At 39.1% G+C, this 14,102-nt stretch overlaps 1 protein-coding gene across 1 annotated transcript; it reads right to left on the bottom strand.

Moving 5' to 3' along the window:
* Positions 1–734: 734 nt before the first annotated feature.
* On the bottom strand, positions 735–5,323 carry FAM237A (family with sequence similarity 237 member A; the record flags this gene model as incomplete). The annotated part of the gene is made up of 2 exons (XM_081242366.1): positions 735–874; positions 4,912–5,323. 2 exons carry the CDS (start codon positions 5,321–5,323, stop codon positions 735–737), a joined length of 552 nt encoding a protein of 183 aa, XP_081098492.1.
* Positions 5,324–14,102: the final 8,779 nt, after the last annotated feature.

Genomic DNA, 14,102 nt, shown 5'->3' with positions numbered 1-14,102 from the left:
CATTTGATTTTTAGTTTTCTTTGCATTGTAAATTGTAACCAGTTATAATCTTAATATTTAATCCAATAGAAAATATGCTGAGAAAAAATTTATACCTACTGCTATTTTATTAGAGTTTGGATTATCATTAATGGTAACATTAAATATTGAAATAAAAAGACTCTAATAACATTACTTGGGGTCGAGAGCTTTTATTAATTTTGTTTCTATTAGAAGAATGCTTTATTCACCAGTTATGTGTTTTGTTTTTTGCTTCACTCAGTTCAAAATATTCAAAAATATTCTTTCAAACAAAATTCAGGTAATTACCACCAATAACTGGTAATTAATAAATATAGTCTCTTATATGCCTGTGCATAAGCAATCCAGTGGTTAATATTTCAAAGTCATGCAGTGTATTCAAGTTAAATGTGTGGCACTCTAGTTCATTAACAATGTCAAGCATCCCAAAACAATGATCCAGATGAATACAAAGAATCTGAGTAGCACGATCCCCTACTCATCTTTGGAAGCTATTTTAACTGTTTCAGACAGTGGGATGATCTGGCAGTAATGTTGCCATTTGAAGGAACATGCTAGCGTCCTAAGAGGATGAAACTAAGTACTGTGAGAGAATGTGGCTTAAGAGTTGTCTCTGGATGCTCCCACCATTCCAAGTAAATAAATGATCAGTAGTCAAGAAAAAATATATATATATTTATATTCCAATATGTGCATTAGCTCTGAGGTTCGATTTATTTTCTCTTTATTTCCAGGCTACTGGTCACTTTTCCAATGAACTTAGACCCACTCCTATGTGCATGCCTGTTTATCAAGTCTTCAATCAACTCTTTCTTCTTTAAGGAAGGGATTCTTGGTGGCTGAGGATATACACCTGAAAGTAGAGAAAAGCAACTAGTCATTAGGTCACCAAATTATTTTCAGGCTAATTATCAATGACTTGGTTTTTAAAAGAATGTTTGCTGTTTCTGCCACTCAGCTATTAATATTCTGTATAAATTTATTGCAGAGGTGTATTTGAAATTTTTATTTATGCAAAACTTTGTGTCCTATGAAGTTTAATTATATAATATGAATTATTTGATTAATATGTATTAAAAAATATTTTTCTGACTAAAAAAGTAAAAAATTGTCATCATATAATTTTAATATAAAAATATAAAGAAAAATGTTTAAACCACCTATAATATAATCTTCCAGAGAGAACCATAGTTTTACACATACATACTTTATACCATAATTTAGTTTACCATTACCCTATTATGGGACATTTAGATTATTTCCAATTTTCTGTTGCTATAAATAATATTGTAGTGAAGAGCCTTATACTGCAGAATTGGCTACAGCTCTGAATGATTCTTTAGAATAGATTTCTAGATTGGTAATTTCTGAATATGTTGCTTACAAAATTTCTCAGAGTGAGTAAAGTAGAAAATCAAGCATTTGTGAATCTAACATATTTCTGAAGCATTGTTTTCTCTTCTGCCTAATGTTTAAAAAATAAGCATTATGAACATTTGCCAGCTAGTTAGACACTGACTACAGACATCATCAAATTATAAATCTAAATTTTAACTTTCACATCACAGAGGAAAGCAAAGACTCACAATTTTTCTAGACCATCCAAACTGCCAGGCTCAGGCAGGCAAGTTTTTCTGTTCCTCTCAGGGGCAGAGCAAGATTTGTTGAAGGAAGAGATCATTTTTGACACAAACAAAGATATACTTCAAAATCCTTTCATTTGTATTGAAGCCTTTACTAACCCTTGTGTTCACCTCAACTCTGTTATTTTCTATTTGGGAGATATTATCAGCCTACACTTTTCCTAAATCAATTTCTCTCTCTCTCTCTCTCTCTCTCTCTCTCTCTCTCTCTCTCTGCCTTCACAGAATCCATCATAATTTAGTGGTGAAGCCTGGGTATACCCTCTTCAGCCTTCTGACTATTTTGGCATTCAGCTGTTAGCTTGTATCTTTCTAGACAAAATAACAATGCTCTTTTGTGTCTTCTCAAACGATGATATCTTTGGCCCTCAGAATTTTTGGAATTCTCATTTCTGGATCGCCTCTGTTTCTGCTTATTAAAGTTATAAACCACCACAATGTCTAGGTCATCACTCAGCTCAGTAAGCTGTCCTTGGAGTAAAGCTCTTCCAGAGTCTTTCTGTAGTTAAATCCATACTTTTCATACATTTATTGTTTATAAAATCACAGAACTTCAGAACACAGAATGTGAAGAGACTTTAAGGGCCTTCTAATTCTTTGATATCCCTCGTTTTCAGATGAAGAAACTAAGAGCTAAATAAGTCAATTAACTTGCCCAAGGTTATGTAGCTATTTGATATCTCTTGTTTTCATATTTGCTGATGCAATATTAACAAATATATTAACATACAAAGTTATATAGGAGTTTTGTGTTTTTAATAAGGCATGATTCATTGCAACATTTCTCAAGTGAATTTAAACTATTTAACTTGAAGATATCAAAATAGCAAGAACCTTTCCGGGTATTATGTAGACACTTACTTTAGTTTTTCCCTTCTGCTCTGATGATGTGATTTCCCTGAGAACTGTGGAGACAAACACCTCTTCACCCTCACCCCCATCCCAACCTAGTAGCATATTAATTCCCCGGGGACAAAAAAAAAAAATTAGTGAAGAATCTGTGCAGGTACATCCAGAGCCCAGTTGAGCCACTGGAGATTTAATCAAGCCTCTTGAGATGAAATCTCCATGTTCCTGAAACTAACTTTCAGACAGGGTGTCTTCTTGACCCAAGACCCTCTTTGACTGATTATACAATAGGAATGGAAAGTCTTATTTCCTGGTCTGCAACAATTGTTTATGTCAATCATTAAAATAACTTCAATAAGGTGAAATGTTTACCCCTAATATTTGCAAAGCAACTCCTAGTAAAGTTTGCAGACCAGCTGGGTCAATAGCAACTCTGTAGCAAGATGAAGGAAGTGACTTCCAAAGCTGAAGACAAATTTACCTTCAAAAAAAAAAAAAAGATAGAAATGCCATGTTGGGCTTCTCTGGTGGCACAATGGTTGAGAGTCCACCTGCCGATGCAGGGGACACGGGTTCGTGCCCCCATCCAGGAAGATCCCACATGCCGTGGAGCGGCTAAGCCCGTGAGCCATGGCCACTGAGCCTGCGCGTCCGGAGCCTGTGCTCCACAAGGGGAGAGGCCACAACAGTGAGAGGCCCGTGTACCGCAAAAACCAAAACCAAAACAAAACAAAACAAAAAAAAGAAATGCCATGTTGAAGTATGCTCAGAAAATTACATGTAGTCTCAGACTATTATAGTAGCCTGTTGCAAGCAAGCAAACTGAAAGCTGTTTTTGAGATTATATATATAGTAATTTTAATATACAAATTATATAATATAATTAATTTAATTAATTATATTATATAATTATAGATAATTATTTTCCTGTTAAGTTGAACACAAATATTATTTTCATTTATTCTATAGATACTTAAAGTAATTCAAAGTGAGTGCAAAATACAAAAACAAGAAATAGTGGTAGTAATTTGAATACCACTGTTAAGTAGAGTAAGAATGGAAAAAAGAGCCTACAGTACAGATGAAGAAAATATACAGTCTTTACTGTTGCTGATGCCTGGGAAGTCTCTGTTCAAAATATTTTTAAAATATTGGTAACCAACATTTAAAGATAGTCATTTTGTATTTCTGCTTTAGTAGCTAAGCTGCTAAAAGAATATTTCCTCTAAAAAAGGAAATTGGTTTAAGTGACAATAACACTTGCCAAAATAATAAATTTATCTATAAATAATTGTGGTGGATTATCTATCTGGCTTTATGGATCAGCTAATAATATTTTTTGTTACTGAGGTTAAAACAAACTAGATATTTAAAGGTTCTACAGTATCTTGGGGAAAGATTGATCTATAACTATTACTGTTAATTGCTATTTTAATAGATTTTTTACAGGAACATATAGCAGTTCTCACAATCAAATGTACAATTGCAAAAATTATTTATGCTTCAGTTTTCCACTAGTGCATAAATAGTTACTACCACCCAAACAGCCATTGCTGCAAGCTTTAGAAGCACATTGGTTGAAACAACACCAAAAAAGGAACAAAAACAGTATGAATAAGGCTGTTATTCTCAGCTTACAGTGATTTATTCACCCTCCTTCTAATTCTATAGAGGATATTTTTTCTAGTGCCCCTGGAGAAGACTGCATTTGAATACCATATTTACTTCAGTGAAAAATCTCTAAATTTGTAGGAAGTTCCAGATTTCTAAAAATTAATTACTCAGCTTGCTGGAAGTTAATTACTTATTTGCAATTTGTTCAAAACAACAAGGAAGAGTGAATTTGCAAGCCAGCTGATTTTTCTACCATTTATCCATCAACTAAGTAAGTACATCTCAAGGAGTCCTTCCCATTTACATGAAAGCAATTAGTTTTTGTTTCTGTTTTTGTTTTTCTATTTAAAAGGGGCAAGAGCTTGTGTGCTGTGAGCCTTCCCCAGGCTTATATTCAAATCTTCCCAATTCCATAGCAAATGAACACAGGTTATGACTACCAATGTTCAGCCTAACTGAAAAAAATAATGCTAATTTGGGGGCATCCCTTTATACCTTGATATTGTATTTTAGGGATCATGTCTTTTCCTACTTTTCTTTCTGATTCTTCTTTGCTGCTGTTGAAGTATGAAGATGAAGACAATATGTTGATAAAAACAGCTACTGCAAATTACAAAAGGAAGTGCTATCTATCTTCCTATCACTTGCGTGCTCTTTGGGCTCACCCCCGAGGAGGCTATGTGTGGCAATGGATTCCCCTAAAGCCATTTCCCTCTTCCTCACAATTCAGCACATTCATACTTGATTGATCGTTTCAAAAGACATGGGACCTGGGGTTGACCACCTTTTTTTCTCCCTGTGTGCTGTGGATGCACTGCTGAGATCTTCTCTTCCTCTCCAGCCAATTGCCTCCTTCCTAAGCCATGGTTTCTGGAGAGGACACAGTCCACATAGATGTCCCAGAAGAGTTGGGCCAGATCCCAAAACAGTGCCCCATGCTGCAAGTTCTCAGATGACTTCAGGTAGATCATAAAATCCCAGAAACCTGAAACAGTGTTGGAAATTCGAGGCTTCCACATTTCTAGGAGGAGTACTGAAGAAGATTCCCAGCACTGAGGATCAGCTTGGTTAAAAGCCAGCAGATCTGTCTGGCTGTGACAGAAGAAAGGAGACACACAGCACATTCCCACAATGAGCAGGGAGCAGGTGAGACTCCAGGGGCGGTAGATCCCTCCTCTGTTCCCAGGATCGGCCATGGCCTTGAAACTGCACAAGATGGAAATATTTCATATGAGTTCCTGCTTGTGCTCCACTCAGTAAAGAAAATAATTATGCCTTTAAGAACCTTGGTGCCAGCAAAGGAAACATACCATCATTTCTGGGAAAAGTCCTATCCTACCTCCCATCTCACAAGCCCCATTCTATCTAAAATGATGCATTATCAAGCCAGGTAGTATAAAACCAAGATGTTTAGATTAAGAAAGATTTATTCCTAAGATGTGCTTTTGTAAGATAAATAAGTAAACTTGTTTTTCCCTAGTACAGAGAAATATAGTTTAAAAGAGTATTAAGTGAAATTTTTCAGTCTTGCTACATGGCTTTCATTATTCTATAATTGCATAATTTCGCCTAGCTATCCTGAACCAGGACTCCCATGCAATTAAGAATTTGAACATATTTTACCCTTGGATGCTTTCCTATTATGGTTCCTTTTATTATTAAAAAAAGGTATAAGAATTGTAAAATGTTATAAATAAAAATAAACACAAGATAGTGTGATAAAAGTATGGGAACCAAGGTTATTCAACCCATTAGAGTAGAATTAATAAACATTTTACAAACACCTGAAATGTTCTGCAATTCTGACATAATTTTCATAAAGAGGATCTTTTCTCATTTTTCTCATCTTGCTATAAATCTCAAGAATTTTAACAAAAATTATTTGCCTCTCATCCAGCTTTTCTGGCTTTCATAGCCGGTTGCAATAAAACCAAGACATCCATATACACTTTGAAATTATTATGTTACACTTCAGACAAATCCAATGAGAAATTATGTACTTAAAATAATAACAAACTGGGCTTCCCTGGTGGCGCAGTGGTTGAGAGTCCGCCTGCCGATGCAGGGGACACGGGTTCGTGCCCCGGTCCGGGAAGATCCCACATGCCACGGAGCGGCTGGGCCCGTGAGCCATGGCCGCTGAGCCTGCACGTCTGGAGCCTGTGCTCCGCAACGGGAGAGGCCACAACAGTGAGAGGCCCGCGTACCGCAAAAATAATAATAATAATAATAAACAAACCAAATTTTTCCCAGATAAAAAGGTTTACCTGAATCTTCACGAATGTATATGGTATACAAAATGTATATTACACTTAAACAACTCTAGTGTAAAGAAAAAGCAGGAGGGCATATACAGCTGACGTTCAGTTTTATATTTCCAAATCTTTTAGATGTTAGCATCATGAAGGCAAGCAAGGCACAGCTCATGGGAATTCTCATGAGACTATGTCTATATTGGAAACATTTCATGATAACACCATAAGATGGAATCTTTCTCTTCTGTACAGCAGCAAAACATATTGAGTCTCCCTTAAATCGGTATTTCAGAAACTGTCTTTGAACAGGCACGTTCCTGAAGAAGCGTGTTGAGATACATAGTTATTCAAAAATATTTCCTCCATATTTCAGATTATTTACACAGGATACCTACCTGAACAAAATCAAATTTAATATGTTCTCTTCTGAACTAAAATATCAAAGTCGAGGGGCCGCAAACGTTGTTTTTCCTTAGGGGACAAGTCGAAGCTGTCAGTGCTAAGTTTTATTAGAAGACAAGGGGCGGGATACTGTCCAGGGTGCTGAAGTCGGCGAGTCCGGGACTCAATGCCCGCTCGTGCCGCAGCGCTCACCTTGGCTCCGTCAGGTTCCCTTCCTTTCGGAGTGTCTTACCCAAGCCTGGAAGTTCCTCAACCCTGGGATCCTGCGTGTGTCCTGCCACAAGCCCCGCGCTGGGCTCCCTACGTCTCGATCCCGCAATTGGTTCCAGCGCCTCTCCCTCCTCAGGGCGGAGCTGCCTGGGACACCCTGTGTCCTTCCTGCCCCATTAGCCTCCTTACTCCGCGGCTTGACTCCCAGGTCACAGAAGGGAGCCAGTCCGCACTTACCTACGCAGCCCTCTCTGGATTCCTTGGAGTGCGTGGAGAGAAAATGTTCAGACTTCGCCCTGAGGAAGCGACGGTCCCCACCTTCAGCGTCCTGAGGGTTACGGTGCCTCTTCTTAAGCAGCGGGGGTGCTCGGCGCCTCTTCAAGTCTACGTCAAAACTCTGGGAAACGGCCGCCACCTCTCGCCCCCAAGTCCATCTCCTGCACCCTCCTCTTCCCTCCCTCCCCTCAAGATTTCTTTTCAGAAAACAAGGAGGCTTAGCCGCACACACCTCATTGACACTGACCCCCACCCCGCCTCCACCAGCGGAACTGAGCCTTTGTGTGGTTGGGAGGCGTGACACTGCTGGCCAGGAATTGGAAAGTTGGGGCCCAGTCCCGCGCCCTTCAAGGAGCAAGTGGGGCTCCCTAGATCTCTACGCTCCAGACGTTCCTTGTTTGAGAATAAAGTGATAGCAGGGAAGACTCAGGACTCCTAGGGTCGGAGAATGCACGTGGGTGCCCTCACAGCGGTCAGTAAGGAAATAAAGGTGCATTCCAGTGACATCCTGGGTGTGAATTTCTCCTGCCTGCCTGTGGTCCTGGGCTCCAAAAAGAAACACACCCTTGAGGCAAGAATGTGGGTAGGGACAAGGCACCACTGGAAGCTCCCCTTGACTGGGGACAGGAGACCCCATTATCTCCAGGCTCTGTGGCTTGGATCACCCCAGGAGCCCGAGCTGCTGCTCGTATTGCTTGCGTCAGCCCACTGCTCAAGATTTCACAGAGGGGTTCCTGCTTTCCAAGAAGAGGAGACGTCTGGGATTCTCTTTGGTTCTCAGCTCAAAGCTAGTTAACATCCTAGTCAGGCCTGTCACCTTTTCGGGGCTCTGCTGAGAATTAGGGCCCACCCGAACTGAAATACACCCAGACCAAGAGCCTGAGGCAAAAGTCTTACCTTTGCCACGGTTTCCAGGTTTTGCCCCCTCACCTCAAAACCCTCTAAGCATCCTGAAAACCACTGGTAGCCTCCACTAACTGAAGGCTTTTGTGCCAGCTCAACAGTATCCATGGTTACCTTCCAGAGGGGCACAGGGAGGAACCCAGGCTTATAGCAAGGTTTACCAAAGACACGAGGAACATTCCCTCTACCCAAGCGGTAGAAAGCAAGAGATCTCGAGAGGATTCCTAGGGGTTCTGGGCTTTTTCTCTTCCTCTGAAATCAGTTTCTCAATCTGTGAACTGAACATACTCATGTCTGCTTCTATTTATCTTCTGAGGAAGTGGGAAAAGATCATAAATGAGGGCTTCAACTTGCTTCCTGAACTTCAAGGAGCTCTCAGCCTCTTGGAGAAGAGAATTACAGAAGCATAGTGTGTGAGCACAAGGGATAGAGATTGGTGTGGGAGAACCCTGAGAAAGGGAAAGGGGAAAGAGGGGGCAGAGACAGTGTGTTTGAGGAGGTGACTGGTGACCTTCTTGAAGAAAAAGTTATACAGTTTTCCTGGAGCCATGGTGGGGGAATGGTCTCCTTCAGGCAGAGAAGTTAGCATGATCAAAGGCAGGGAGGGAGCCTCCAAGCAGTCCTGTGCTTCTGGGGAAACAAGTCAAGTGATAGGAAGAAGGGAAGTCAAGGGAAGGAGTGCAGAGAGAGAAAGGAGAACAGAGGTAAAGATGTGGGGATTTAATTCTGGTTTTAGACATGTTGAAAGTTACATTACCCTTGAAAATATTGGTATATAAATATGCAGTGCTCACTTTATTTTCAAGTGTCTGTGTGTCAGGCACTATTCTAGATGCTGTGCACACAGAAGGAATAAAACAAAGTCCCTGTACTCATGGAGCTTACACTGTAGTGGGGGTGGGAGAAGAAAATTTATATTTTAATTTAAAAATTATATATGTATAATGATTTGTGACTCTAGTTTCTGTGTTAAATGATGAGTTTACAGCTGTGTATCAAAAACAAACACACAACTAGTTAATTAACTAAACAAATAGTGTCATGAGTCAATAATGAGTGTTTATAATTCTGAAGCCTGTGGTAAAGTATATGTGTAATGTGTCAGTTATGGTAAGAAAAAAACAAAGGATCACCAAGAAAAAGTAAAGTGGGACTAGGAAAGGATAATGGGGGAAGAGCTATTTTATATGGAATACTGAGAAGTCCTTTCTAAGGAAGAGATATTTAAGTAAAGATTTATTAATGTGAAAGAGTGAGTCATGCATACGTATGTGAGAGAAGGCTCCAGGTAGAGCACAGGGGAAGCATAATTGCCTTGGAACCTACGTGGTGTAATAAGAGTGTTTTCTGGATATTGTGGTGGGAGATAAGGTCAGAAAGGTGGTCAGAAATCCACTCTGGTTGCTCAGTAGAGCACAGACTAGAGGGGAGCAAGGGCAGAGGCAGGGAGTCCAGTTAGGAGCTACTGCAATAATCCCGAGGAGATGGAATAGTTGCTTAGATAAGGGTGGTAGCAGTAGAGTTGGTGAAAGTGATCAGATTCTGAATCTATTTTGATGGGAGAAAGGACAGGATTTATTGATAGACTGGATGTGTTGTGCAAGAAAAAGAGAAAAATTCAAGATTACTTCAAGTTTTGGGGGCTAAGCAAATGGAGGCTTGGAACCATCAGCTGAGAGAGGAGCAATGGTTTGAGAAATAGGTTTGGGAAAGGGAACTCAAGAATATGCTTTTCTACAAGGATATATTGTACAGCATAGGGAATATAACCAATATTTTATAATAACTTCAAACAGACTACAATAGATAAACTTTTGAATCGCCATGTTGTACACCTGAAACTAATAAAAAAAAGAATTTGCTTTCAACACGTTAAGCTTGAGGTGACTGACATCCAAAGGAGAAGCTGAATAGTCAAGGAAGAGGAGGGGACTAAAGATAAACACATACATAGCGCTCAAGAAAGAAGTCTAAATTCGGGATTTTGTCAACCTGTGGGCAATAGTTAAAAACGTCATAGGAAAGTATGTAAAGTGGGTACAATAGTAACCTAAGGATTGCATCTGGGAAATGCCAATATCTAAGTGATTAAAAAGTAGAGTTAAGAGGAACCAGGAGAATGTGGTGCCTTGCAAACCACTGAGATAAAGATTTTCACAGGGGGAAGAAATAAACCACAGCACACAGATTCAGAAAAGGGAGTCCATAAAATGAAGACAAAGAATTTTCCATTGGCTCTAAAAAATAGTACGTCACCAAATTGCTTATTAAGAACAATTTTGACTGAGTGTTGGGGGAGAAATGGTGAGCTGAGGCAGAAATGGAAAGCCAGGAAATGCAGACAGCCCCTGAGAAGCACTTTCTATGAAGCATAGCAAAGAAGAGGGAGAAGAATTGGAACAGGAGGTTAGAGGTTGGGTCTTTGTCATGTTTACAAGCTGAGGGAGAGAAACCAACAGACAGGGAGGAGTTTAAATTCAAGACAGAAGGATAACTAACAACCTCAGAAGACATAGAAGCAACAGGGATAAGGGAATAAGGAAGTCAGCATTACACAGAAGGGATAGCTTTGCTCTCTGAACAAGGATATGGATACATCTGTGTATGGTATGTTGGCTGGAGAGCAGGAGTTGAGAGAGATGGTGACCAATGGTCTCAGTTTCTTAATGAACTAAGGTCCGTAGTCATTCACAAAAAGTGAATGAGAGGAGGTATTAAGTAAGGAATTTAAGGAGAGTGAAAAGGCTTTGAATAATCTTTGAAAAGAAGAGAAAGAAGAGAGGCGATAAGAGAAGGGAGAGAAAGAGACTAAAGGAAGTATTAAAGGCCCAGGCAAAATTTGAGACCATGAATTGGTAACAGACCATTTTGCATGCTTGTTAGGTTTTTATGGGGCAGAATAGCATATGGATGAAGCTCCAAACTGCCTGGGCTTGCACCATATCTCCCTCATGTGTCATATTTGATGGATTCTTAGATGGAAATTTTCACATTGAACACCACTGAAATCAGGTTTTATCTATCAAATGAAGGCACCTTACAATCAGAATTGCAATCTTTTCTTTTGCTTTTCTCAGATAATGAGATGTCTACAATCGACGGTGTCTTCTATTTGATGTAATACTTTGTACAAGTTACTTAACCCTTATGAAACTGCTTTCTTGTGTGTAAAATGGGCAAAAATCTCCCTATGGCTAGTGAGGATAAAATGAGTTCATACATGCAAAGCACTTAGAATGGTGCTGCATGTAGCAAAGTGTTTGTTAAGTGCTAGTTATTATTTTTCTCCTTCAGTGCTCATCTGACTGAATGTAGGAGAAAAGAACGGTCATGATTATATTGATCCTGTGTTAGAACTTTTTTGGGCAAATGCTGACAAAGGAGAGGGATGCAAAGGAATCAAGGGTATACATAAGTTAGAAAAAAAGAAGAGACGAGGATTAGAGAGATGAAAGACTGGTTGGAAATGAAGAAAACGGAAGCCCTGTTGAAGGGAAAAAACACGTGTAAGAGGAGTAAAAAAGGGGACACTGAAAGGTACTAGTCGGGAAGAGGGATATTCAGGCTTCAGATTTCAGAGGTGGAGCAGCTCTGTATTCTGAGCACAGCCTCTGAAGTGAGTGGCTGAAGCGAAGTGAAGGTAAAGACCACTGTAGTTGGGCTCCAACTGTCCTATAATAAGTTATAATAAGATATAAGTATAATAAGATAATAAACTGAAATGGTCACCCCAGCTTTATAGAAGCTGAGGGTGTGTGACATTGCCATCCCAACCAGAAATCCTAGGACAACTCTTTAAAAATATATATTTTTATACATATATATGTATAAAGACTTTCAAAATATATATTTTTAAAAGCCTAGCTAGTGTCTGCTCATTTACTTTTTTTCTTTTCTTGACGATATAATTACTTGGGACTGGAAGTTTTGACCTTTAGTAAAACTTTTTATAGTGCCAGTCTAGAAAATAATGCTTTGATTAAACATTTCTCTTAAAGACAATTTACCAACTTGCACTTGAAATTTAAGTAGTCATCTTATGAATATGTTTATTTAGAAGATCTTAAAAACTATATATTCTGTTGGAACATACATTTAGAATCCCTTGCTTAGGGCAATTTGGAGAGATTCTTGGAAAGAAATATGTATCTTTAATCTGAACCTTACTAATAATTGCAAGAGGAAAATGGCACACTAATTCTTGCATTTCGAGAAAAAGAAAGCCACCATCAAACCACTTTAATGAAAGATTTAATACTCTGTTAAACACATAAGTTTGCTTAGTTTGATATCTTACCCTGTGGTTTCATTTCCACAGACTAGCCTCTCTCTAACAATGACACACATTTGATTAGCACCTACATTTTACTAAACATTATTTTCCTATATATGGTCTCACATTTATTCTCCTCTTTCCCCCCAGTTTGCTGCCAAGGGAATTTCCTTGAGTAAGTTAGTTGGTAAGAATAGTAGAACATGCTTCTTTTTCCAACACTTAGCTTTACACATTGTCAGGTATCTGTCCTAAACAGTGTGCTTGTACAAACACATACACTGACTGTCACCCTCTATTCTCTTCACACTAGTCTATCCTTATTCCCCTATTGGCTCCCCAATACCAACTGGGAGGGAGCATATGGCAGGTACAACTTACTGATAGAATAATTTTAACAAGTTACATCTGGAATCAATCCATTACATCATCATTCTGACTTGTTAAAAAATATTCAGGAAACCAACGGGTCCTTTAAAATGACATGACGCTAAATAACTGGTTTGACTGGCATTTGTCATCCGGAGAGTTGTTTCAGTTTTGTGCACTTGCAGACTAGGCTGAAAGAATGACTAGTGGAGAAGTAAATAGCAATTAGCTGATGTGACCCATGGGTAGATTTTCTGATTTTTGCCACTTGAAGCAATTCTCAAAGACATTTAAAAGGACTTCCAATTAATTTGAATGAAATTTGAGAGCAGTTATATAGATAGTTTGCATCTTCAGCAGTGCATTAATTTGCAAATGATGGGGCCAGCCTTTAAGAATAGGGTGCTTCTATAACATTTAGGATCAGATTGTAAAAATAATTACTTTCTCTCATTTTTTTTTTGCCAAGATAAATCACGTTTATCTCTATAGGAAAGGGAGGATCTAAAAAAATATATATAAATTACATTAGTAACACAACATAAGAAAAAAACAGGGGAAAAAAACCCAACAGAGAAGTCTGTATGATGCTATTCTAACCTGTTTATAAAAAGGCCCTGCATCAGAAATTCACAATCCTACCCACTTCTAAAAATATATTTAGACATGTACAGAAGCGGTGGGCTTGTTTTTAAATTGCCTTTTTGTAAAAATATATTAAAGGTGAATAGAAATCCTCTCTCCCTGCCCCCTATCCAAGCCCCAGCTCTGTGCTGGGGATTGGAGACCAGAGGTAACTCTCTCATCATGTTCTAAACCTTGGTTACAACCACTCCCAACCCCTCCCCAACTCACTTCACTTAGAACCTGAAACATTAAAAAAAAAAAAAAAAAAAGAAAGAAAGAAACGGCACACTAGCCTCTTTGGAAAAGCGTAAATCTGAGGGTAAACTTGCTTTTCATTTAAAACACAAAACAACAAACAGCCAGCTCTGAGAGCCCAACTAAATTAATCAGAAACCCAGTCAAATGGAGGTTGGGTTTCAGCTCCACAAAACTTTTAATGAAGAAACAGAAGGGAAAGAGGCCTGGAACCAGGGGGGATATGCTAGCAATTAGCTGCCTTTGAAAGATCAAGGGGAGGGGGGTGTTAATGGGCAGAAGGGCTGGGGTCCTGGTCTTGGTTACAGCAGTCAGGGCCTAGTCAGGCAGTTGCCTACACAGGGAACGGGCTGCCCTCCTTGCCTCCCCTCAATACCCACTGTTGCTTTGAAATCCCCAAGAAAA

Source organism: Mesoplodon bidens (assembly GCF_964165515.1).
Source record: "Mesoplodon bidens genome assembly, chromosome: 8".
In the NCBI taxonomy this organism is placed as follows: Eukaryota; Metazoa; Chordata; class Mammalia; order Artiodactyla; family Ziphiidae; genus Mesoplodon; species Mesoplodon bidens.
This window is presented reverse-complemented; position numbering and strand designations above follow the sequence as displayed.